General features: G+C 38.0%; 3 protein-coding genes across 8 annotated transcripts; all 3 read left to right on the top strand.

The window, feature by feature from the left end:
• Positions 1–853: 853 nt before the first annotated feature.
• Positions 854–15037, top strand: LOC107561097 (meiosis inhibitor protein 1). Of its 4 annotated transcripts, none has more exons than XM_016245445.1 (17): positions 854–864; positions 1793–1794; positions 4816–4944; positions 5615–5765; positions 5852–5987; positions 6697–6912; positions 7910–8072; positions 8310–8396; positions 9183–9293; positions 9475–9623; positions 9709–9793; positions 10884–11056; positions 11924–12005; positions 12215–12315; positions 13395–13526; positions 14553–14656; positions 14872–15037. In XM_016245445.1, the coding sequence occupies exons 3-17, from the start codon at positions 4899–4901 to the stop codon at positions 14930–14932; spliced, it is 1797 nt and encodes a 598-aa protein (XP_016100931.1). In that variant the 5' UTR covers positions 854–864; positions 1793–1794; positions 4816–4898; the 3' UTR covers positions 14933–15037. The 4 variants fall into 4 exon arrangements, with proteins under 4 accessions (XP_016100931.1, XP_016100930.1, XP_016100933.1 ...); XM_016245444.1 differs by lacking the exon at positions 14872–15037 and adding an exon at positions 14739–14819; XM_016245447.1 differs by lacking the exons at positions 9183–9293; positions 14872–15037 and adding an exon at positions 14739–14819.
• LOC107561079 (meiosis inhibitor protein 1-like) lies at positions 2338–4722 on the top strand. The gene is made up of 8 exons (XM_016245424.1): positions 2338–2440; positions 2540–2639; positions 3198–3332; positions 3438–3537; positions 3621–3697; positions 4260–4386; positions 4489–4600; positions 4688–4722. The coding sequence occupies exons 1-8, from the start codon at positions 2338–2340 to the stop codon at positions 4720–4722; spliced, it is 789 nt and encodes a 262-aa protein (XP_016100910.1).
• A 947-nt stretch (positions 15038–15984) lies between the features above and the next one.
• Positions 15985–26289, top strand: LOC107561099 (coiled-coil domain-containing protein 134-like). 3 transcript variants are annotated; one of them, XM_016245453.1, is made up of 7 exons: positions 15985–16157; positions 20592–20687; positions 20757–20878; positions 20943–21027; positions 22552–22733; positions 22815–22886; positions 25895–26289. In XM_016245453.1, the coding sequence occupies exons 1-7, from the start codon at positions 16142–16144 to the stop codon at positions 26018–26020; spliced, it is 699 nt and encodes a 232-aa protein (XP_016100939.1). In that variant the 5' UTR covers positions 15985–16141; the 3' UTR covers positions 26021–26289. The 3 variants fall into 3 exon arrangements, with proteins under 3 accessions (XP_016100939.1, XP_016100941.1, XP_016100940.1); XM_016245455.1 differs by lacking the exon at positions 15985–16157 and adding an exon at positions 16707–16725; XM_016245454.1 differs by lacking the exon at positions 15985–16157 and adding an exon at positions 17623–17715.
• The last annotated feature ends 1209 nt before the right edge of the window (positions 26290–27498 follow it).

Genomic DNA, 27498 nt, shown 5'->3' with positions numbered 1-27498 from the left:
CAGCTGGCGCAGCTTTTTCAGAGCGACTGCAAGAGCGCTGATGACGACACAGCTGTTTCACGATTGGCCAAATTCACCACATCACAACAATGACGTGTGTTTGTAACATCTTCAAATCCAATACTGCTCATAAATCTGTGTTTTTAAAACATTAAAAGCTTTTTTACTGTAGTCGCAATGTTATATTGAGTCACGTTTATCATGAAAGCATATATACCCCCACTTTATTAGTATTTAAATAGTATATATTTACGTTGAACTTTATTCTTGAACAGATGGCGCTGTATTAAGCAGTATATAAAAAGTGTTTCTGTTCTGTTGACAAATATTGCATTTAATTCACTTCATCTGTGATAGAGATTGCAAACACAGCACGAGCGTCACTAACGGGAGCAGAAAGTGTCCGGCTCGATGGCTCCGTTTTCAACTCCGCCCCCGACTGCAAGCGGCTACTCTCGTTGACTGCCGTCTGTAGCGGTGCTTCAAGTCGAACGCACCTTTTGGATGCATCCATTGCATCCGACACGTTTTCTCACTGACACGCCCCCAACTCGGGGCTTAAAGAAAATTTCGAGTTTCCCACTCGTAATAACGACTTTGTGGTGGCGTTCATGTGCGTTCAACTCGTAAATACGATTTATCCGACATGACTTGAACGCACCATAAATCTGCACCTATGGCATGGACGACGAAGCAAAACCTCGCCAGAGCCGCAATGCCACGCAGAAGTGTGCAGTGTGCTTGCCACGCATCTACATTTGAATTAACGAACCTGAGAGCGCAAAAGACGCGATGTGAACGGCTTTTTTCCCCCTGCATGTCATGTGTGTGGGGCTCCGTTTCTATGATGAGAGGAGAGGAAAGGTTGAGAAAACACTCCAGGTACATTTTGAAATGTACTGGTGGCGTTCATGTGCGTTCAACTCGTAAATACGATTTATCCGACATGACTTGAACGCACCATAAATCTGCACCTATGGCATGGACGACGAAGCAAAACCTCGCCAGAGCCGCAATGCCACGCAGAAGTGTGCAGTGTGCTTGCCACGCATCTACATTTGAATTAACGAACCTGAGAGCGCAAAAGACGCGATGTGAACGGCTTTTTTCCCCCTGCATGTCATGTGTGTGGGGCTCCGTTTCTATGATGAGAGGAGAGGAAAGGTTGAGAAAACACTCCAGGTACATTTTGAAATGTACCAGGTTTATATATATATATAACTTAGGCTATATATATATATAAAGTTGATAAGCAGTTAAATGTGTTGGTTTACACACAAAGTCCAAGTCCAAGAATAAAATGATTAATTTACTTAGCATGTTACATTTTATTTACAGAACTTTCGTGCTGTTTTCTAACAGTTTGGACTTGAATAGAGAGAGAAAACTTGCACTTAACCTTTCACAGGCATTTTGTTTTCATAGTTAGACAGATATCGTGATGTATCGTTATAGGATTGTCTAGCTATGTATCGATTATCGCAGAATCGCTGTATCGTGATATTATCGTATCGTGAGCCATGTATCGCAATTCGTATCGTATCGTGAGGTACCCTGCGATTCCCACCCCTAACTCACACACACTAAACCAACAGTTATTGACACTTCAGTTGAGAACTTGATTTGAATTGAAGTTAGATCATTTCAGTATATTATTAATATCAATGTGAATTGTTCTTGTAAGTAAGTTTCCTGCGGCCCCTTTGGGTGCTTTCTGATGCCCCCTAGTGGACTGTGGTTTAAACGGCAGCGGCGTGACACTGATCTCTCTCTCTGTGTGTGTGTGTTTCAGCTGTTGTTGAGCACTCAGGACTCTCTGCAGGTGGTTTCTGTGCGCTGTGTGTGTGCTGTACTGATTCACGCTCCTCTTCACTTCTCTTCGTCCTTCATTCAGGCTGATTTACCCGGTGAGACGCTCGTCTGAGCCTGACCATCTCACACTGATCTCACACATCAGTGTAAACGGAGACGTGTGTGTGTGTGTGTTAATGACTGAAAGAGAAACTCAGTGGTTCACGTCTGATGACAGGCTGAACAGTTTTATAATGTTAATGCCGCCTTTGTTTGGAATCACTTCTGACGTGCTTTGAGAAATGTTTATAAGTGCATATAATCAAAATTTTTTCCACTCAGGTCGCACTGCATCATGTACGAAAATGGGATTAAACCTACTTAATTTCACACTCACACTGATCCTGCACATAAACGGAAGAGACTCAGCGCTAGAAACATCAGGGTCACGGTTTCAGCTCACAGTGTGAATGCATGAGTGTCTGTGTGTCTGATAGATGTGTGTGTGTCTGATATGTGCGTGTGTCAGAGTTCCTGTTGGAGGCGATGAGCGGCGGCTGCAGTGATGTCTTGTTGTGGTCGGTGTTTAGTTGTTTGCTGCTGCTGTCTGAAGATCCGCTCTTCTTCTCGCAGTGTCACGCCGTCTACGGTACAAGAGTGTGCGTGTGTGTGATTCACATGAACTCATTTCTCACGATGAAGTCAGTAGCTCTTCATCAGTCTGACTGTAAATGTGTGTGTGTTTGAGGTGTGGAGCCACTGGTTCGCTCTCTGAAAGAGACTCTGGGAAAATCCAACACTGAGGTGCAGATAAAAGGACTGGAGCTGCTGACGGCTATATTGGACAGGTCAAACACACACCTGCACACCCACACACACACACACTTACACAGGGATTCCCTCTTTTCTTTTATTGTTAGATTAACATTAATGCGACAAACGGCCTATATATTAAGTTTCTACAAATATATATACGGCCTACAAATTATGTTTGCGTGAATACTTAAATACTGTAATTCTGTGCATATGTGTATATTTATCGGGATCGCGGAGAAAAAGGTACTCCTCTCAGAAAACGCACAAAAGATAATTATGTATAAAAGATATGTGAAAGATCATTTTAGATGTTTATTCACTATTTGGAGCATTGGGATTGCTAGACGAGGGCTTAATGAACTCGTGTTTGTGAAAACCTCAAATTCAGCCGAAATGGTCATTTTTCACATTTTATTTGCCTGTAGCTCAAAATTAGCCCGTGCGCTTTCCAACTCATTTTGCCAGCACGGGTCACATTTTAAAATTAAAACTAAATAAAAAAATAAAACGCCTACTAAAAATGAAATGTGTAAATAAAACGCCTACTAAAAATGAAATGTGCTTATATACGTGTGTGTGTGTGTTGACAGGCAGCCTGCAGCGGTGCGTCTCTTCCCGACCGGCTCTGAGTTTTCTGCCGTGTGTGATGTCATCGTGGAGGGCGTGGCCTCATCCTGTCTGCAGGTGTCCATGTGTGCGGTGCGAGCCGCTGCTGTCCTGCTCAGGTCACACACACACACACACACTCACAATTCGAGGGGATGTTCTGGTTACTGTAGCGGAGCAGCATGGTAAATTGCACGTGTGTGTGTGTGTGTGTGTTTGCACAGGCCCAATCATCAGTCCAGTCCGGTTCAGCTCGCAGATGTCAGGAGGATCGTGGAAGTCGTGATGTCCAAATTCACAGAGCACCATCACACACGCAGCAGAGTAAGTGTGAGTGTCCTGAGCAGCGGTCATGTGATCAGCAGGCGTCATGTGATCATCATCTGTGTGTGTGTGTGTGAGTTCAGGAGAGCTGCTCTGGTTCAAAGTCAGTGACAGCAGGAGTTTTAGTGCAGACGCTCACATGCTTCGACGCCGCCTGCAGGTCAGTCTCTCACTCACATACACATACTTAAAAAAAAGAATTGTACTTTTTTATGATTTAAGTGTTTTAAATAATAATTACGATTAAGTTTTAGTAATTTAGTACTAATTCAATTAAATTTTTTTAAATTTTATTTTGATACGTTTTATTTTAAAATGGTTTCGTTTAAATTCATATTTTTATGATTTAATTCATTTTTAATAAGAGGTTTATTTATTTTTATTATTTTTATTTGGATTTTGGGATTTAATTTGTAAGAAAATATTTGTTTTTGTTTTTTAAAATTACTTTTAAAATGATTATTTTGTCTTAATTTTATTTATACATTTAATTTTGAAATTACAGTTATTGAATTATTATTTACATTTAGAATTTTTATGATATGCTTAATTAGATTTTTTTTAAGTATTTGTTTTATTTTTGCATTGTACCAATTTTTTTTATAGTTATTTTTTTATTATTTATGTATTATCAAATGATTTATTTTGTTTTTACATGATGATTTTTTGAAATAATTAATTATTATCTGATTATATTTTGCCTTGTGTGTGTGTGTGTGTAGGTTGGTGGAGGCGTGTGTGTGTGACTCGACACTGAAGGACGGTGTGTGTTCAGCGCAGGAGACGCTGGAGTCTGTGTGTGTGTTTCTGCTGCACTGCTGCGACGCTGCCTGCATCCCTGCAGTTACTGTGAGTCACACACACACACACACACACACACACATATCATACAATCACACTGAACCCTACACTCGTGTGTGTGTGTGTGTGTGTGTGTGTGTGTGTGTGTAGGGTGTGTGTGAGCACGTCTCATCTCCTCAGGTGCTGCAGCTCTTCCTCTCGGTTTTGTCGTGCCAGTTTTCTCTGTGTCCTGATCACATGACCTCCTTCTCCAAGAAGCTTGGTAAGACCTGGCTCAGGGGTCAGAGGTCATGGCCAGGTCGTGGGCTTTTATAAACTTTGTGTTACCCTCATTGTAATTTTTTTTCAGTCTTCATGTGTGATTGGTGTAGTTTAGTCTCATGACTCTGTTATTGATTCTGCAGTGCAGATGTCAGTGTTTGACTGATCACTGATTCTCCTCTGTGTGTGTGTGTGTGTGTGTGTGTGTGTGTTTAGCAGCTCGTGTTCATTAAGTCTGTGTGTGCTTCAGGAACGCGTCTCTGAATCAGATCTGCTGTGATTTCCTGCTGAAGCTCTGCATGCGTCTGATCTCACAGGAACACACCTGGACCAGTGAGCTGCAAGGTAACTTGTGTGCATTATTTTAGTATCATTTAAGTTTTTGTCATTTTATTTATTATTATTATTATTTTTAAACATGTCTATATTGATTATTTTATTGTTTATTATTTTTTTATTTTAGTTTTAGTTCTTTAGTACTTAAGAATTCAAAAATGTTGTTTTACTTAATGATAATAACCTTGATGGGTTAGTTTGTGTGTCAGTGTGATTTATGTAACATTCATATATTATTGTAGTTTTTATTCGTTTTATACATTTACAGTTTTTTATTTTATTTTAAAGTTTTAGTAGATTTGTTGTGTTCTTCTCATTTTTAATAGTTTTTTTTAATGTGCAGGCCTATCATTTTTATTAAGTCTTATTTTAGTTTGAGATATTTCAGTGCATTTATGTAAAGAAAATAAAAAATGTTAAAAAACTAGGTAAAAAAATAAGTTTAACTGAAATAAAATACTAAAAAAAATTAACAATTTGATAATGTTTATGATAATAACCTTGGTGGGTGTGTGTTTGTGTGAATGTGTTTTTATTTAGTATTAAAATGCGTCTTAAATGTGTTTCATCCTGATTTGCAACAGAGCATCTCTCCAGCAAACACACAACATTCCTCTAATGTTCTGCCAACCTAAAAAGAAACTTCTACTGTGTGTGTGTGTGTGTGTGTGTTGAGCAGATGTGGAGCATGTCCTGCAGGAGTCTCTGCCGTCTCTGTGCTGCTGCGCGTCTGATTGGCTATCTGTGCTCTCTGATTTCCCACAATCCCTCAGAAACACTCAGCACTGCCTCATCTACCTGCTGCACCTGTCGCTGCTGCACGGGGACAGGTCTGTGTGTGTGTGTGTGTGTGTGTGTGTGTGAGTGGTGATGCCACTGAGTGATGAAGATCCTCATGATGGTCATGTGACCGCAGGTTTCTGAGCGACTCGGCCGTGTTCTCCGCTGTGCTGCGCTTCATCTCGTGTGTTCAGGACCTTCCTGCGTCGGTGTTGAGTTCAGTGCTCTATCTGCTGTCCGTCACTCAACACGCCGGGCCTCGTCTGGACACGGTCTGCCACTGCTCTGACCTCACTTCCTGTTTCAGCTCACTACATTACAGTGCAGATGCATTCAAATACACCTGAAATCTCATTGGCTGCCATAGCAACAGATGAACATACATTCAAAAACTACAATCAGATAAATTCCAATATATCTGAAATATTATCAGTCACCAAAGCAGAAGTTAGAGAACAACTACATTCAAAACTACGTAGAAATTCAAAAACATCTGAAACGTTATTGGTTGCCATAGCATCCATTATGCATTCAAAACTATTTTCAAAATCAAATGCCAATATATTTGAAACGTTAAATACTTTCAAAACTGTACAAATTCAAATCTATTTAGAGCAGTTATTGTAGCAAAAGTTAGAGAACAAAAACATTCAAATAAATTTGAAAACGTAATTGGTTACCATTGCAACAGCTAGAGAAGAACTACATTCTAAACTACATTCAAATTCAAATACCATAGCAATGTAGAAGCACGCTGGCTCTTCAGCCGTTACAATACACTCACTGCATGTGATTTCACATCTGTTTGTGGATCTGTCATTCAGACTGGTGACAACCTAGCAACACCCTAGCAACCGGGCGATGTGTTTTCAAACCTCATCAGGCCTAAATTACCTTGAGACAACATGAGTTTGACAGAAGTCTGTCAGCGAGAGGTTGAGTGTGATGATGCTGATGCTGATGAAGTGTGTGTTTGTGCAGGTGTCTGTGAGCGTCCTCTCTAAGGCTCTGTCTTCCTGTCCGCTGCTCTTCTCTCGCTCTCTTCCTCTGTCCGTCCTGAGCTTCATCTTCATGTATCCGGAGCTCTCGGAGCAGTTCGGAGCGCCAGCTCTGACGGGACGTCTGTCAGAGGAGACTCAGGAGCAGGAGCTGCTGGAGCTGCTTCACACACACCCTGCAGCGCTGCTGGCCACACTGGTGAGTCGCGCACACACACACACACACACACACACACACATCTCAGTTATAAAGGCAGAAGCTGATGTGAAAAACATGTACATGACAACTGAAGAGCAAGCATTTACATTTATAATCCAACATTAGTTCTGTAAATCTGATGAAAATTAGGGAATCACAGTATGCATTGACATTATTACATACAGTATATACGCAGAATGTCACAGAATTTGTCAGTGAGCAGCATTTCATCTGTAAATGTATACACAGTGTTCTTCAGGATTCACACACTTTATGACCAACAACCTTGAGATTTGTTATTAAAGTTTTTTTTTTTCTATTATAATTTTTTAATTCGCTTTAATTGGTCAACATTTGAAGTGAATCAGAACCTTTAATCAAAGTTGTCTTGTCTCTCTCTCTCTCTCTCTCTCTATATATATATATGTTCTTCAGGATTCACACACTTTATGACCAACAACCTTGAGATTTGTTATTAAAGTTTTTTTTTTTCTATTATAATTTTTTAATTCGCTTTAATTGGTCAACATTTGAAGTGAATCAGAACCTTTAATCAAAGTTGTCTTGTCTCTCTCTCTCTCTCTCTCTATATATATATATATATATAATGTTTGTGTGTGTGTGTGTGTGCGTGTGTGAGAGAGAGAGAGAGTTATGATTACAAATAAGCCAAAAGTTAAAAAAATAAATTAACTATGTTTGTGTGTGTGTGTGTGTGTGTGTGTGAGAGAGAGAGAGAGTTATGATTACAAATAAGCCAAAAGTTAAAAAAATAAATTAACTTAAATAAGTTAAAACAACAAAAAAATCTGTGTAGAATTCCTGAAGTTTGGGTTGAATTGAATGATTTCATTAGAATTAGTTTAAGTTTGAACAGTGTGAGGCTTTGGAGGCGAAACGATTAAGAACCACTGCTTTAAGACTCTAATATAAGGTCTATTGTCAGACAGTTATTAAATCACGGTGACACTCTGTGGTGTGTAATGTGTGTGTTCAGGCCGTGGCGTGTGACGTCGAGTCTGCAGCGTCACGTTCAGCCGTCGGTGTCCTGCAGTGTTTCCTGCGATCGGCCGACAGCAGCAGCATCAGCGGGACATCTGATCTCTGTGATCAGATCCGATCGGCGCTGCTCAACGTCCTGCAGAGACACACACACACAGGTCAGAGAACACACACTCACTTTATATTTGTTCATGCTGACAGTCTGTAGTGTAGAAAACACTGTAGAAATAAAGGTAACGTCTGGCCAATTGCATTCAGATCCTCCGTTCTTGTACGAAACAGTGAGTCATTTTGATGGTCCAATCAGCAGCCAGTGGCTAATATCAAGCCCCGCCCCACAATTCACTCATAAACTGATCACAGTGTGTCAGCCGCTGATGTTTGGTCTGTTCCAGACGGTCTGTCTGTGCTGCTGGACGTGTCGGCTGTGATTCACTCGTCCGGTCAGATGGAGCACACTGACTTCAGACTCCTGTACCACGGTAAGAAAACACATGCTTTTCAAATTATATTTGAATTTAAAAGGCATAATTTCAGTTAGGGGGAAAAAAAGGTTTTGGCTGCTCTCCAGAGGCCACAAGAGGGTGCATCGAGCAAAATATTACTAATGCACGTTTCTTCAAAGCAATAAAATAACACGACTATCTTTGAAAAATGTGCATACTGTTTAAAATAAGGTTTATAAAGCATATATAATTAATTACGTTGCTTAAACAATTAGAAACAAAACAGTATTTTGTATATATGCATAGTTCAATACAAAGGACCAAAAACCAATCACAAAGAGTCCTTTTTTTCATTTAAAAACTTGAGATGCAGTGGGATGGGGGAAAACCGCCATAAATTCTCGAGATATGTTTTTTAAAAGTTGAACTTGCATTAATTTTACATAGCTTTCTAAACATGCGGCTCTCCTGTGCGAGATGCGAGTGCAACGCTGATAGATGTCCCTCTAGAAAATGCGATAAATATGCATTCTGTGTGAACGACTTGACGTAAACAAGATCTCCGCATTGGTGTTCTCTTTTTCTGCAATATTTTGAATGAACAACGTAGCAGTGCTACATCAGGGGGTTCAACTGGATAGGCTAACAACTTGCATTTTTGACACTTACATCGTCTTCGCATTTCGTGCGCCACTGATAAGGCTGCCTGACGCACACTTAAAATTCAAATGCAAAAAAAGCCCTAACACACACGCACACACACTCAGAGAGAGAGTTTGGATGCTGTTATGTTCATACGTGCATGTGTGTGTGTGTTTGTAGTCAGTAATCTAGTAGGAAAGCTGGACTCCAGTGACTCTGAGCTGCTGCTGTCTGTTTTCAACTTCCTGTACTGCTTCCTGTCTGTGTGTCCTTCACACGCTACTGATAGAGGTAACACACACTCATAAACTGTGGAGGAAATTTCATTTTTTATTATTATTATTAGCTTTATTTGCTCTACTTTGCCAAAGAGCGTTCTTTGCCTTTCTTGATGCTCGATTAACATGCTTGAGTTTTGGATGAACTGAGAGATAACAGGAAATCTGTTTGGTGTGTGTGTGTGTGTGTTCAGGAGTGTCTCTGCTGCTGGGAAATGTCAGGCTGATGGAGCTGCTGGAGGGGGTTTTATCTGCCTCTTCATCCTCATCTTCATCACTGTTGTGCTCCTCTCTGCTCCTGCTCTCCTCCCTCACACTCCTGCAGCACAAACACTCCGCTCAGGTACCACACACTCCTCCTGCACAGCTGAGATCAGTGTCGTCTCACTAATAAACACCTGACACGTGTGTGTGTGTGTGCGCTGAAGGTTCACAGGAGCGTCAGTGTGGATCTGCATCAGATAATCAGACGACTGGCCTTAAGCAAGAGACACACGGACACACTGCTCATCAGTAAGACACACACACTCACAGTTAAAACACACATAGACACGCTCACACAAACACTTACACACACTCACAATTAAAACACAGATGCACACATTCAGACACAATGCGGATCAGTAAGACACAAACACAAGAAAACTAGATTGGTTTGATGTAAAAGCTGAATTAGTGCATCTTTTGGGTTTTCAAACTGAACAATTTCTAAGAAAAGAAAAAAAACGTTAACTGAATGTACTTTGATGTGTTGATTAAAAATGTTTAACTATGTTATTGAACTAGATATTCTTACTGGCTAATTTTGGTTTCTAAAGAAGGAAATCAGTTTTGTTGCTGTTAAAAGAAAACATGGACACAATTTGGAGTTGTTTGTATTAATATTAGGAATTCCACAGGATTGGAAGCTTCTTGTTTTTATAGTCTTCATCATAATATGCATAGTGTGTTCATTTATATGATACATATAATAAATCAGGAAACTAGATGAGGTCAAATAAGCATGTGAGTTGAGCTTCTGTTGATTTGTGCTTATGTGAAAGTGCAATAATAAAGATGAAATGTAAAAAGAAATTACCAAAATGACAATAATTGTGATTACAATTTTTGAAATCACAAAACAATTGATTATTATCATGCTGCTTTACTGTACTCTAATAGCTGGAGGAAGACAGAAATGCCTACACTGTGACAATATAAAAGTCAGTCATTTCATTTCGGAAACACATTGTGTTTTTTTTTTTTACATCGCACTTAATATTCTTACACTGTAAAAATGATATTTATATATGATACAATACAGATGCCTTTATATTTTAATAAAGGTTTGTAATTTTTTGCGAACATAGTTTTTTGGCGTTGTGCTGAAGTGAAGTTTAGCTACTTAAAATGAGCTGAAGTGATTGCATGATCTGCAGATGTTTCTCCAAACGATTCATCCCTCATTGATTTGTTGAGTTTACATGTCGTGCACCTTTAGTCTGAACAAATAAACACATGCTGGTGACTGAAAGACTGTTTGAGACTGTTACAGTATTGTGTAACTGTAACTGTAATGAACTGAGAGACACATCAGACTCTGTGTGTGTGTGTGTGTTTGCAGAGTGCAGTGTGCGCTTTGTTCAGGTGTGTTTGGATGTGGATGCATCTGCTCTGCTGTGTGTGTGTGATGCAGCACTGCAGCGACCTCTGACCTCTATAGATGGCGCTCTTCATCCCATCGGACACAGCGGCGCTACGAGCCTCATGACAGCGCTGAGCGCACTCATGCTAGTGGTATACAAACACACACATACATGAACTTGTTTTGACCCTCATGTTGTGTTTTGGTTATTTTGACCCAGAGAGGATTTTCTCTGTTTTTACTAAAAACACTAATTAATGTTAAAGCACTGGATCAAAACTTAGTGATTTTGTTCACACAGGGTTTAACAACTTCCCCCAAATTTTTTTATTATTTTTGTACTTTTTGAGATTTTTTTGAAGTCTTTTTGTCAACTTGTTTTCATTCTTCATTCAATTGGCACATTTTTGTATTTCTTCCTGGAACTGACTGATAGTAGGCCTCTTTGATCTGAGGTTGATCTGCTGAGTGAATATTGCCAAAATTATCCACCAATAATGTTTTTATCAATCAAAAACGGAATATTGCCAAAATTATCCACCAATAATGTTTTTATCAATCAAAAACGAAATATTGGCAAAATTATCCACCAATGTTTTTATCAATCAAAAACGGAATATTGCCAAAATTGTCCACCAATAATGTTTTTATCAATCAAAAACGGAATATTGCCAAATATTCAGTTTTCAGTTTTTTTTTTTCACTCAAAAACTGAAAATTGCCAAAGTTATCTACAAATAATGCTTTTATTAATCAAAAAGGTTTAAGCCCAGATCAATGAATCCTACGATCAGATTCAAAAAGAAACCCAAAACCTGTTCTAATTAAAAGAAAACAGGTTGACAATACTGAAGACAAGATTTTGGTGATAATACAGCACAATGAGAAATTGACGAGCTATTTTTAAAAGTTGGGTCATTTTTCACTGCAAACGGCAAATTGGGGTAAAGGATTTTCAGCACAGACATCTGATTGATGAGTGAGAGTCAATGACTCGATGACTGATGTGTGTGTGACAGACGCAGGATCTGATGGTCAGCGCCGCTCTGAACTGTCTCAGGTCTCTGATGGGATTTCTGCGCAGACGGAGCCCTGAAACCGGTACAAATACACACTAGTTCACTAGTTAAAAGCACTCAACAATCGGCCAGATCCTGTTTCTGCTGGTGTTTAGCACAGGTTTCTGTGAGGGTCAGTTCAGGGTCATTAACCTGATAAGTCTATGAGATGAGCTCACTGATAGAGTCAAATATTAACAACAGGCTTTAGACGGACAAACACTCATGCTTGTGTTATCGGTGTGTGTGTAGCGCAGCACATGGTGTGTCAGCCGTGGATGCGGTTCCTGCTCTTCTCTTTACTCTCCTGTGACCAGAGACTGAGACCTGCAGCGCTGCAGCTGCTCACACAGGTAACACACATATAGGGCCTGTTTACACCTGGTCACTTCATGCGTTTTCGCTGATCGGATATCCATCTGATTTGTTAAAACGTTTCCATTTACACTTGGCCACATAGTGTTCACGTCAACGAAATCAAAAGATAAGCGCTGCATTTTATTCATTATCAGCTCATTTCAAGATCAAAGACCGCAATAGGAGAGCGCATCAGCACTGGAAAGATACGTTTGTCTTACTACTTTTAATGAAGATGATCGTGTATTGACCGTCTGCGTCTTACTTTCAGTTTCATTCGCGGCAGTTTGCACGTCGGCTTGCTGAGTGTTGCATTAGCGAAGTCATATCTGACTATAATGTCATATAGCCTATAACACGCTCTCACACGTTTATTATTTTAATTTACAACACCCGTCTCACCCGCAAAGCCCTCTGCATTGCAGGTGATCCCACCCACCCGACACACAGCTTCTTCAGTCTGCTGCCATCAGGGAGGAGAGGCCAGGACCAGCAGACTGAAGGACAGCTTCATCCATCAGGCTGTCAGGAAGCTGAACTCCCTCCCGACCTTGCCCCCCCTCCCCTCTTTTGCCCCACGCACCTCTGAACTCTGACCCTCTGATGGACTCTCCCACTCCCCCCACTCCCAAATACACACACACTGTCACTTTAATCAGTCGAAATAAGCTCTTTTGCACTACAAATCATTGTTTTTTGCACTTTTACTGGTTTGCACTCTATCTGCCATATGCCTTGTGCTTTATATATATATAGATATATTTTTATATTTTACCTTATTTGTATAGTTGTATTTTGTATTTTGTATTTAATCTGTACCTATCTGTATTTATGTTATCTGTATGCACCAAGGGTCTGAGAGTAACGCAATTTCAATTCTCTGTGTGTATGTGCTGTACATGTGGAAGAATTGACAATAAAGCAGACTTGACTTGACTTGAGGGCATTTACACCTGGCCTTTTCTCGATCGAATAGCTATCCGATCAGACAAAACGCATGAAGTGACCAGGTGTAAACAGCCCCATACATATGCTTTAGCCCTGTTCTTCTCTCTGAGTGTGTGTTTGTGTGCAGCTGGTGTGTTTCAGCGGTGGCGTCTCACACTGGAGGACTGAAGTTGAGTCTGTGTGTGAAGAGATTGAGAAAGAAGGAGCGACGAACCTCACCGATGACAGCACACACACACTGAGACTGATGCTCACACAGGTGTGTAACACACGCACACACACTTGCAGGTGCATCTCAATAAATTAGAATGTTGTGGAAAAGTTCATTTATTTCAGTAATTTATTGAGATGCACCTGTATATACATACAGTCTATAACAGTGGTCTCAAACTCAATTCCTGGAGGGCCGCAGCTCGGCAGAGTTTAGCTCCAAATCACACCTGCTTGGAAGTTTCTAGTAATCCTGAAGAGCTTGATTAGCTGGATCAGGGGTATTTGATTAGGGTTGGTTCTGGTGTCCTTTGACAGCTCTTTGGTCTTGGCCATGGTGGAGTTTGGAGTGTGACTGTTTGAGGTTGTGGACTGGTGTCTTTTATACTGATAACGAGTTCAAACAGATACCATTAATACAGGTAACGTGTGGAGGACAGAGGAGCCTCTTAAAGAAGTTGTTACAGGTCTGTGAGAGCCAGAAATCTTGCTTGTTTGTAGGTGACCAAATACTTATTTTACCGAGGAATTTACCAATTAATTCTTTAAAAATCCTACAATGTGATTTTCTGGATTTTCTTTCTCATTTTGTCTCTCATAGTTGAGGTATACCTATGATGAAAATTACAGGCCTCTCTCATCTTTTTAAGTGGGAGAACTTGCACAATTGGTGGCTGACTAAATACTTTTTTTCCCCACTGTATACACACACACACACACACTACTTTTCAAAAGTTTGATGTTTTAATGTTTCTGAAAGAAGTCTCTTCTTCAGTGTCACATGATTCTTCAGAAATCATTCTAATATGCTGATTTGCTGCTCAAGAAACATTTCTGGTTGTTATCAGTGTTGAAAACATTTGTGCTGCCCAATATTTTTGTGGAGACCGTGATACATTTTATTTTTCAGGATTCACAGATGAATAGAAAGAATAGAATTTGTAACATTACAAATGTCTTTATTCTCACTTTTGGTCAATTTAATGCATCCTTGATCAGTTAAAGTATTCATTTTTTCCTGAAATGTTCTGAGTGTGTTATTGAGGTGTGTGTGTATGTGTGTGTGTTTGTTCAGTGTTGTGCTCTTTCTCCTCCTGATGATCTGAGGATGAGGATGGAGGCTATACAAGAGTCACTAAGACATCTTCCTCCCTCTGAGAGCTCGAGCAGACACATGCTGTATCCTTAATACACACACACACACACACACACACACACTCAAACACACACAAATGATGCTTTCCTTAATAGTGTGTGTCAGTCGGGTTGGACGGGTCTCTGTCTGTCTGTCTGACTTCACAATCAGCACTCAGGACCTATGAAACACACACACACACACACACACACACACTCAAACACACACAAATGATGCTTTCCTTAATAGTGTGTGTCAGTCGGGTTGGACGCGTCTCTGTCTGTCTGTCTGACTTCACAATCAGCACTCAGGACCTATGAAACACACACACACACACACACACACACACACACACACAATAACACAATTCTGATGACTTTGACTTCTGTTCCTGCTGAAGATGTTTGTTACTGAAATATATCTTATATGCCTATTTATTTAGATTAATAATAATCAGTTATGTAATATTTATCATTTGTTATTGTTGAAATATTTTATTATATCATTTGTTTAGTAACAGAAAAGGTTATGTTTAATTATTGCTATTAATAAGTAGTTACTCAGCTGTCATTTGTGTGGTGAAATGGTTATTGGTTCATATTCATTTTTAGTTTTAATAATAATTAGTTTCACTTTTTGTCATTTGCGTGGTGACGAATGGTTATTAATATTCATTATTGCTATTAAATGTTGCTCATTTTATTAAGTGCTCACAAGAATGGTTATTAAATAAAAATACTTTTTACCATAAAAAAATGTTAGTCACACCTTTTACAATTTTAATAGTAGAGACAAATATGGTTATTGATTAATATTCATTTGTACTATCAATTATAATTACTCAAATTGTGTTGTAACAAAAATGGTCGATTAATATATATATTTTGTTATTAATAAGTAATTTGTTACTCTTTATAGTTTGAGTAAAGACAAAAAAATGGTCATTGATGAATTTTTATTTTGTACTATTAATTATAATTGGTTAATCATTTTATAATTTGAGACAATTTTTTTTTTTGGTTTAATGTTTATTTTTACTATAAATGACCGTTTGTTGCTCACTTTATAATTGCAGCAGTGACAAAAGTTTGATTATTATTAATTTGCACATTATGTGTGCGGTAACACAATGGTTATTGTTGATATTCATTATTAATTATATTATTCGGTTTTTTTAAAATATATTTTATCTGTAGCATCAAAAAAAGCTATTGATTAATTCCTAAATTATTGATTATATATTCCTGGATTATTTATTAATGTGTCTGTTGTATTACATGTATATGTATTATTATTATATGCAACGTTAAATATCAGTATTGATCTGTTTTCATCGGTGAGGTCTCTCAAACACTACGGAGATCGATCGCGATGACCCGAGTTTGACGCTCCGTGCGGAAACCTGCGACGCGCGCGTGGCAGCGGCGGACTGGAGGACACGCGCGGCATGTGAATGATCCGACGCGCCGCGCCGCACACATCGCGACACTGGAGTTTGAATCCGACGGCCGCTCGACGCGTGTTTACCGATGCTCGGCGCTGAAGGTGAGTGAATGAGTGCGGCGGCGATCCGCATCAAGCACCGCTGTAACATCTGCACTGAGGAGGAGGAGGATGTGACGCGATGGGATTATTTCTGGAGAAATACTGCTGCAGTGATGATGGTGGAGAAATGTACCATAGTAATACCATGGTATCTGACAGCGCGTGAACACCAGAGCGAATGAGTGATCACGATTCCCTTCTCGTCTGAATCATCACGCTTAAGCCGTTTTCTGTGAAGAATTTCTCTAATTGGCTTTTCTAGGTGTGGTTGGCTGGAGCTGTGAAGTGTCAGGACTAGCCAGCTGAACTGGTTAACCCATGCAGGCACGAGGAAGTGCTGGGGGGTCGTTTGACTTCAAATGACTCGACCTCAAATCAGACACGACTAGAGTTGGGAGGAAAAGATCTTTAAATGGGTTCTGGACTGGAAACTCAAGTCAGTCCCACAGCGATGGCTCAGTATCTGGTCTGGTTGAAGATGGTTTTCATCTATATGTTATCATGTTGATGTCTGTCAGTGATGGGTCTGGTCTGGTTTGAGATGGTTTTCATCTCTCTGTCAGTACAGGTGAGGTTTGGTCTAGTCTAGTTTAAGATGGTTTTAATCATTTTAACTTCTGTCCATGATGGGTTGGGGCTGGCTTGACATAGTTTTCGTCTCTGTATCATGATGTTAACATCTGTCAGTGCTGAGTCAAGGTTGGTCTGGTATGAGCTGGTTTTTGTCTCTCTATCATGATGTTAACATCTGTCAGTGCTGAGTCAAGGTTGGTCTGGTATGAGCTGGTTTTTGTCTCTCTATCATGATGTTAACATCTGTCAGTGCTGAGTCAAGGTTGGTCTGGTATGAGCTGGTTTTTGTCTCTCTATCATGATTTTAACATCTGTCAGTGATGGGTCAAGGTTGGTCTGGTTTGAGTTGGTTTTCTTGTCTATATCACGATGTTATCATCAGTCAGTGGTGGTTTATTGTTGGTCTGGTCTAGTTTGAGTTGGTTTTCTTGTCTATATCACGATGTTATCATCAGTCAGTGGTGGTTTATGGTTGGTCTGGTTTGAGAGCTGAGTCTCAGGACAGGAAGTAGAACATCCCTCTGAAGCGGTCTGGCTTTGAGCAAATGCATGAAATATTAATCATAAATCTGTCTGATCGCTCTAGGTTTATGATGTCTGTTAGTAAAGCTAATGCTGGAGCATTGCATACAAACCACAAACTCACTGAGTTGATCTATTATTTACACTTTTGCACTAATATTTGAGTCGTGTGTTTATTTGGTCAAATTGATCAACAGTAATAGATTTTCTTCATAAAAACATAATTGAATCAGCCTGTCATATGGTTTCTGTTTTAATCGTCAGTGGAATAGGTTTTAAAGGGACGGTTCATCCAGAATTAGGTAATTCCTCTTGTCGTTTCAAACCGGCGTGACTTTCTTCTGAGGAACACAAAAGGAAGGTATTTTGAAGAACTTTGGGAGCCAAATGACTTTGGACCCCATTGACTTGCACTGTATGGACGTGTCCAAATATCTTTTGTGATTCACAGAAACTCGTACAGGTTTGAAAGACATGAAGGTGAGTAAATGATTAAAGATTGATCATTTCTGGGACTTCAGAGACTTTAACCCATTTTTTGTGTGTGTGTGTTTCTTGATGCAAATCTGAACGGTAGTGATGGAAAAATTAAGCTTTGCGATAGTGATCGACAGATATTGATATTTTATAACCGATACCAATTATTTGCGTGTTCATGTGCACGATAACTGATATGCAGAACCGATATTTATGAAGTCAATAAATGACTGAGTGAAGTAAGTCCATGCTTTCACTTTTCCTCCTTTCAGCAGTCTTTCATGTTAAATTTAATCTTCATATTACAATAAAAAAACATTTTATTTAACGCATCAGCAGCAACACTAATATTAACAATAAGCAAAATAAATGTAGAAGATCTAATGTTTTCAAATGGAGAAAATAAATAAACGAAAATTCATTTAGTAGTTAATTTTAAACTACAATTTTAGTAGGTTTATAAGCTGTTTAATAGGCTAAAGAGTGAAGAATAATTCACTGGATAATGTTAATTCACTGAATAATATTCTCTGGAATATTGAAATATAACAAACAAAACATTGTATTTTATTGCATTTCTCAACTGGCATGTTATATCAGAATTACTAATAATATTTTTGTCTTTCTAGATTATGAAATGCCTGCTGACAGCGCAGTTTATCAATATGAAATATGATAGCGGCTTCACGAGACTAATGATGAGCAAATATACAACAGAGAGAGAAGTAAATTTAGCGTTTTTATTTCCAACATGCGCTCATTCATGGCTGTATTATTTAATTAATGCAAAGTTACGTCTTTATTGGGAAAGGACTTGACGGATTATCTTAGCCTACGTGACTCCGCCTTCATGAGACGATGAGCATATAGACAACAGAGAGCGAATTAAATTCAGCACTTTTATTTACAACATGCGCCCATTCATGGCTGCATATTATTTAATTCACGCAAAGTTACGTCTTTATTGGGACAGGATTGACGGATTATCTTACGTGACTCCGTGAGTTCGTCTCTATTTCTTCGAGCCAAGCTGCATAAACTGCATATCAGGCATTTATGTAATGCATCTAATTTGTGCATTAATGGCTGTTATGTTAAATAAAGTTTACTAACTACAGTAAATCAAGTACCTGTGCACACCGTTGTTGTTGTCTCCACTCCCCTCAGACGCTGTGGTGCAATGGCGATCCTACGCGCAATTCTCAAAACATCCACAAGATGGCGGCGTTTATCGGTGAATCCGATATTACAAAACCGATATCCGGTTATTGTAAAATGCTTAAATATCGGTAAATCGATATATCGGTTGATCTCTACTTTGCGAAGCACCGAGGCTTTCCCCTCAACTGTGTCGTAAAAGGTTCATTACTCTAAGCTTTTCAAGACACACTAACGACATCTTGTGGTCAAAAGGTGGAAAAAGCTGCCTTTGCATCCCAGACGACCCAGCCATTTTTGCTTCAGATAATAAATTAGTTTGTGCTATGAAAACCTGTATAAAGCAAAGAAAATATGAAGTCTATATAAATAAGTCTTCATGTCAGTCATTGTATTACATAATATGAATAAATGAGTCTGTGAATAAATTTGTGGAAAAATAGGCAAGGCTCCCTGTTGAAAAAAACAGCATATGCTGGTTAGGTATGTTTTGACACTTGGATGCTGGTTTAAGCTGGTCCTTTGCTGATTTGTGCTGGTCCATTGCTGGTTTGTGCTGGTCCTTTGCTGGTTTTAGCTGGTTTATGCTGGTCCTTTTGCTGGTTTATGCTGGTCATGTGCTGGCAAAGGACCAGCACAAACCAGCAAAAGGACCAGCAAAGGACCAGCTTAAACCAGCAAAGGTCCAGCACAAACCAGCAAAGGACCAGCACAAACCAACATCCAAGCATCAAAACATACCTAACCAGCATATGCTGGTTTTTCCAACAGGGCTGTAGGCACATATCGGCTATGATCAAAATAACCAAAGATTATCATAGAATGGTCAGTTAAAGTGTCTGAACCAGGAATTAATACAAAATGAAGATGCACAAAACTACACATGCAAATATTTATTCGCATTGTGATTAATTTTTTTCAAAGAAGTGAGTGACACCTGAAACTGGTCAAGTGGTTCGCGTTATTTGAATCAGAATACGAAGCAGTCACGTGGTTGTGTGCAAAAGCGAAGCTTCGGACGTCACAGATCACGTGGTTTTGGCAAAATGAATCAAGCTCCGGTGCAGTGCTTCACTGTGAGATGTTTCGTTTTTTTGATACAAGCTTCGAAGCCCTCGGTGTCGAACGTCACATCACTACTGAACGGATCAGCCTCTTGTATTTTGTCAGAAGGGATGATTAACAGCTGAATTCAGCATTCATTATCACCATCATCTTTCACTGAATTATTAATTCAATTCCTGTTTTTTATAGTGCTTTTCACAAAGTATGTGGCTTGAAAACCGCTTCACAGAAATGTTTGTTTCAATGTTTTTGTGCCCTAATAAACAATAATCGAGCATTAAATCCAGAAATGTCCTTTTAATTAGCCAGAAAGTAGCATTTTCCACATTTTTACCTCAGTCTGATGTTAAATTTGATGCCTGATCTGTTTGTTTATTATTTATCCATTATATGTATTTGACAGTTTGAACCTTACTGTAGTCTTAGGGTTTAAAATATATAGTTTTCACTATTTTTACCATGACCATTACATTTTCAAACAAAGCAACAAATGATTGTTTGGAACAGTCCCATTTGTGGTGTTTATTTTATTGATGCATGTTTGATTTAATTTTATTTGATCTGTTTATGATATTTTGTCTGGTTTGGTTCACTCTGTGGATTGTGTTTGAGTGTTGTCTGGTGTTTGTCTCCCTCTAGTGGTCATGTTGAGTGTTTGCGCTCTGCTGCTGCTGGCGGCTCTCGGCTCAGACTCGGATGCACAGAGACCCCAACACGACTCCAACCTGGAGATCTGTATCCTCCTCAGACACGTGGTGTGTGTGTGTGAGCGTATGTGTGTCGTTCTCCTGAACGTCTCCTCAGATAAGCGTCTGTTCGAGAGCAAGAGGAAGGATCAGCTGAATGCGCTGAAGAACCTGGTGGAGCTCAACGACGTCAACCAGCAGTACAAGATCATCGACATCATGCTGAAGGGCCTCTTTAAGGTGTGTGTGTATGAGAGACACTGAGTGTGATGCAGCTGATCTGACTCTGTGTGTGTGTGTTCAGGTGCTGGAGGACTCCAGAGCCGTTCTTATAGCCGCTAACATGCAGCCGGATGATCCGTTCCCACTCGACGACAAAATTAAAGAAGGTGAGAGACTCTGACTTTATCACCATTCATTTCAGACATCTGAGAGTGTGTGTGTGTGTGTCTGATGTGTGTATGCTCAAAACTATGGAAGCACCATACTGCCACATGCTGAATCATAATTCTAACATTTTAAGATAAAAAATCATAATGACATGAAAAGTTGAAATCTCGAGTTGAAACATCTTAATTATCACACAAAATGATAAGATGTTTTGTCAGTTTTTTAAAATATATTTTTTAATAAATTGAGTGTGCCATATTTTTACATACCATGTCATAATTTTCAACTTTTCTTCATAAGTATGATATCAATTCTGACTTTAATCTCAGAATTGTCTTTTTGTCATAATTTTTTCTTTTTTAATTTTAAACTTTTAACATTTTAAACATTTCAATTGCAAAATTTTAAGGTAAAGTCTTAAATCTCACTTTAGAAGTTGAATTCATGAGATGAACAGTCACAATTGACTTTTCTCATAATCTCACTTTTTTCTCCACATGTCCTAATTAAAATTTTTACCACATAATTATGTTTTATCTCATAAGTATAACTTAGTATGCCATCATTTTAAATCTCATGAATTCATCTTTTTATATCATGTTTCAACTTTCTTTATAATTTCAACTTTAAAATGTCATATTTTGAATTCATAAATGATCAATCATAATTATTAAATTAAGATAAAAGGTCCTAACTTTTCACTCAAGTCAATATCATGAGATCAATACAATAATTTTTACTTGGACATAATTCTGACTTTATATATGAAAATTTCAAAACTTTTCCACATAATTGATGTTTTTTAAAATAACTTTTTTTCATTATTTTTATTTAAATTTTTTAATTTGTCATGTCACAATTAATTTTTTTTCATATATTTTTAACTAAACCATGATAAATTATAATAATATAAAATGAAGTTTAAGTCATAATAATAACAAATCAAAATCATTTGCAAATTTATTTTTTGACAGTATTAACTTTCTCAAAATTTTCCACAAGTATGAAGTTTTATCACATAACTGTAACTTTGTTATAATTTAGAATTTTCTCATGAGTATGACTGTCATAATTTCAATTGTTTTATTATAATTTTGACTTGAAATTTCATTACATTTGTTTCATAATTTTGATTAGTCATAATTAGAATTTTTAATCTCACAATTTCAATTTCTTGTCATAATTTAGACATTTTATCTCATAATTGTGACTTTTAAATCTCATAATTATGGTTTACCAAAACATGATTGAGTTTTAATTGGCATAAATAGGCTTCCATATAAAACACTCTCAGACAATTTTTAGTCAGTTCACGTTCATTTCTATAGCACTCTATACAGTACAGACACTTCACAGCAGCTTTAGAGAAACAAAACCACATCTCACTCACAAACGTCTTGAATTTCAGCAATCATTTGTATCTACAGGAGATAATCTGGTGTATTTTTTCAGTGAGCTCATGCGGTAGTCTCAGTCACAGTGATATTCTGTGGGTTTAATCAGTTGAATCTGTCTGTCTCTAGCATACTCTCACGTGGTGGAGAACACGGCGTTCTTCGGAGACGTGGCTCTGCGTTTCCCGCGCATCGTCCATCACTACTACGATCGTAACGCGGACTGGAGTCGTCTGCTGCACTGGGGTCTCCGCTTCTGCAACCAGACGGGCGTCTTCAGCGGAGGAGCCCATCAACATGTGCTCACGCTGGTCAGACTGAGGCATCATGGGATTAACATGACACTAAATACACTGAAACATGAGCTTTAACGCTGTGTGCCTTTTCTTCAGATGTCACAGGAGCTGGGAATCACAGAGAAATCTACAGACTTCGTCAATCCGTATCGCACCGAACGAGACGACGTGAGTCACACACACATACATATATACAGAGAGAGATGTCTATTACTATAGAGTCAGTGTTTATGTCCACGGCATTGTGTTATTAATAAAATTTGAGATAGACTAATATGTTTTCCAATTGCCTTAAAAAAGTAAATATACATATAATGTTATCCTGTTTTGGGTCTGTATAATTTTACATAATATAACCAGGGTTATTGTAATTAACTGAGACTAAAACCAAAACGAATTATGTTACTTGAAATAAACATGAACTGAATAGAAAATGTATAAAGAACTTGAATTTATTTCATTTCAGGCATCATTTCTCATTTTTATTTAGTTTAATGTATTACAATAACTAAAACTAAAAATAATAATAATAATAATAATTAAACCTGTATAGACTTATTAAAACAATTATAGAAATGGCAAAAACAAATAAAAAATTAAAATGAACAAAATATTCAAATGAATTAAAAACTAAAATACTAATTTAATAAAAACTCATTCGAGCTATTAATAAAAACTATAGTAATATATAAATTATAGTAAAATTACACTGTTTACAAGAGTTCATTAATGGCAAATAAGTCAGTCATACTCAATTTAATTTCAGCAATTTTCTTTTAAAAAAATATTCAAAAAATTCAAAATATTTGAAAATGTACAATCTGAACAAACATTTAAAACATTTTAAATCAATATAAAATGAGTTTTAATGCACTCTATTCTTTCATAACAGGCGATTGTTATAATATTGTTTTTAATCTGCTGTATAATAGCTGATATAAACAGCTGTTTATTTGTCTAATGTGTCATGTCATATCTACAATATCACCAATTAAAGGTGGAGTAAGTGATTTCTGGTAGCCAATGTTGACATTTGAAATCACCAAAACAAATACGCCCCCTTGAAGGTCAAGTTAATTTTATTTAATTTTATTTTCTCTATAGCGCCAGATCACAACAGAAGTCATTTAAAGTTACCTTTCCTATAGAACAGGTCTATACCTTGTTCCTTTATTAAACAAACTAAATTGCCTTATGTTATTTATCTTATTTACATGACGGCATGTCATTTCTGTCTCTACGTTACATGGTCGCGCTCTCTGTTATCGCGCACAGCGGAGTTCCGCACCGATGCGCACACACAAGTGAGCACGCTCCCACTCCCACTAGTATTTGTAAATATTAAGCCGCAAAATGACTATTTAAATATGAATTCTGCGCGTCTCTGTGTTAATGAATGGCGCAGGCGCGCGGTTTTGTTTACCACTCATACTGAAGCACGCGTGACGCTCAGTTATATTAACGTCTGCAAAAAAAATTTGAATATCATGAAAAAGGTCAATATTTTTTGTCACTCCTTTCAGAAAGTGAAACCCATATATTATATAGATTCATTACACATAGAGTGAAATATTGCAAGCCTTTATTTCTTGAAATGTTGCACCCCCACCCCCCTTGAAGGTCAAGTTAATTTTATTTAATTTTATTTTCTCTATAGCGCCAGATCACAACAGAAGTCATTTAAAGTTACCTTTCCTATAGAACAGGTCTATACCTTTTTCCTTTATTAAACAAACTAAATTGCCTTATGTTATTTATCTTATTTACATGACGGCATGTCATTTCTGTCTCTACGTTACATGGTCGCGCTCTCTGTTATCGCGCACAGCGGAGTTCCGCACCGATGCGCACACACAAGTGAGCACGCTCCCACTCCCACTAGTATTTGTAAATATTAAGCCGCAAAATGACTATTTAAATATGAATTCTGCGTGTCTCTGTGTTAATGAATGGCGCAGGCGCGCGGTTTTGTTTACCACTCATACTGAAGCGCGCGTGACGCTCAGTTATATTAACGTCTGCAAAAAAAATTTGAATATCATGAAAAAGGTCAATATTTTTTGTCACTCCTTTCAGAAAGTGAAACCCATATATTATATAGATTCATTACACATAGAGTGAAATATTGCAAGCCTTTATTTCTTGAAATGTTGATGATTAACTTTTATGAAAGATAATGAAAACCCACAATTCAGTGTCTCAGAAAATTAGAATATTGTGAAAAAGTTCAATATTGGAAAGTCATGGTGTCACACCCTAATCGTCTAATTACCTCAAAACACCTGCAAAGGTTTCCTGAGCCTTTAAATGGTCTCTCAGTCTGGGTCAGTAGGCTACACAATCACGGGGAAGACAGATGTCCAGAAGACAGTCATTGACACCCTCCACAAGGAGGGTAAGCCACAAAAGTTCATTGCTAAAGAAGCTGGTTGTTCACAGAGTGCTGTATCCAAGCATATTCATAGAAAGTTGAGTGGAAGGAAAAAGTGTGGTAGGAAAAGGTGCTCCAGCAACAATCATACAATATTTTTTCAATGTTTTAATTGTAATATTAAATCCCCTTTATTTTCCAAAAATAAAATTTGTTTAATTTTCATTACTTAAAAGAGAAATTAAATGGCTGTTTTATGCCTTAAAAAATGTAAATACACAGAATGTCTGAGGGGAAAAAAATCATTAAGCTATTGTAAGAATAAATTAAACTTGTTTTTATGCTTTCAAATAATTAGACATGCTAAAACGCATAATTTGGCAACAATAAAACATAAGGTTGGAAAAAATAAAACGTTTCATAGGGCCCTAAACATGTAATATTTTGTTAAACTTTTAATAAATTGATGTTAGATTGTTTAAGTTTCATGATTTTAATTAATTAGACTTGTTTTTTGATTAATAAAATTCTATTTAACCATTAAAAAGGAGTCCAGAAAAATTTTAACTGAATAAAAGCTGTAAACCTAGAGGAAACACTGGTAGGTAAAGCCAGTAGGAGGCAGTAGAGCTTCAGATGTTGATCAGAAATCACAGAAAGTTAAACTCCGTTTGTGTGTGATTTCAGTTGGCAAAGACTTCTACTTATTTTGTCATTATATTGCTCAATTAACCACAGGTTTATTTTGACACTTCTTTTGCTTTGATTTGCATAGTTTGTTGATGTATATTTGTCTGTGTTTCAGGTGCTGCACACGGCCGAGGCCTTCCAGAAGATTCTGCGTGAGGAAGAGAAGAGGAGGAGGAAGGAGGAGAAGAGGAAAGAGATCCGTAAAGGGCCGCGGATCTCTCGCTCTCACACCGAATTATAGATCTGACTGAAGATCAGCCGTTTACACTCAATCAGGGAGCCCTGCTGAATCTGCCACGGGCGTCGACGACGTTTACAGGTTTCAGAACGAGACTGTTTTAACTCTGTCTGATTTAGGAGGATCTTCATTAGATTCACTGCTGGAGATGTGAGTGTGTGTTTAGTGCTATTGGGTTGAGGGGAGGAGTCAGGGTGGTGGGAGGAGTCTATGGGGCGAGGTCACTATAGCGTTTACAGTAGAGTAGGGATGTAACGATTCACTCAACTCATGATTCGATTCGATTCACGATTTTGATCTCACGATTCGATTCACGGTTTTATTTTACTTTTTACAAAATGAGATTTAAGACTAATTATAAATTAAATGTGTCCTTTTATTATTGCTTGGACAAAATGCTGCACATTTCTTTGTGAAATTGAAATATAACACTATAATAATATACTAATATAGCACTTGCATATTATTGCTTTTTTGTTGGTTTTGATTGCTTCTATTGTCCTCATTTGTTAGTCGCTTTGGATAAAAGTGTCTGCTAAATGACTAAATGTAAATATAATGTAAATAACAAAACTACATTGAAATTTTAAAACAAGCCCCAAATCAAATAAATAAGTAACACAAATCAAATAAATCTCTTCATATAAACAAAATAATGCTTTGTCTGTGCTCTTTCCTTTTAAAATTAGAGGCAACCACTGCATTTTAATCCTGATCCAAACAAAGATGCTGCATACATGCAACATGAGGGGTTTTAATCTAAATTAAATTGGATAATTTCGAAATTTGAAGCAAAAACAGAATGGTTTGACTTCAGTTTTGTGAAACTATACATACAATATCTGCATGAAACAGCGGACGAGCTGAATGAGATGCAGATTCACTCTCTGCCAGCAGGTGGCGCTTAAACCCTTTCCTTGAGGCAAGATGAATTAAAAAAAATACCATCTAAACTTTTCTAAAGACAGTAAGTTCCCCTCAGACATGCATTCATATAAACTCCAACCCCTAAATGAATCGTGATTTGTTTAGCATCTCAACCGATTTGAATCGTCACATATTTGAATCGGTTTTCAACCGACTCGCAGTTAATCGTTACATCCCTAGTGTAGAGTGGGTGGAGTCAGATTAATGGGAGAGTTCAAAGGAGTGCTGGGCGTTATACCGGTTCATACCGAATACCGGTTTTTATTTTTGTTATGATATGAATTTTGAAAATACCGCAATACCGGTATATGTCACTTAAACAACGTTTGGAACGCGACACTGTTTGAAAGGGGTGTTGCACTGTGGTGAGTGAACAGCTGTATGTGTTACTAAGCATAAAAGTTCAGAAACTGAAGCTGTAGAACTACTAGAACGTGATGACACAGAAGAACTCACCCACAATATCCACACTGACCGCCACAAATATCCACCGCCCGCTGTCATCAGCTCCCGCGTCTCACACACACGAGCCCGACTTTAGCACTAGATTTAGC

Source organism: Sinocyclocheilus grahami, unplaced genomic scaffold (genome assembly GCF_001515645.1).
Source record: "Sinocyclocheilus grahami isolate Dianchi unplaced genomic scaffold, SAMN03320097.WGS_v1.1 scaffold757.1, whole genome shotgun sequence".
Taxonomy (NCBI): Eukaryota; Metazoa; Chordata; class Actinopteri; order Cypriniformes; family Cyprinidae; genus Sinocyclocheilus; species Sinocyclocheilus grahami.
The sequence above is the reverse complement of the archived record's forward strand: the minus strand, read 5'-3'. Positions and strand labels throughout refer to the sequence as shown.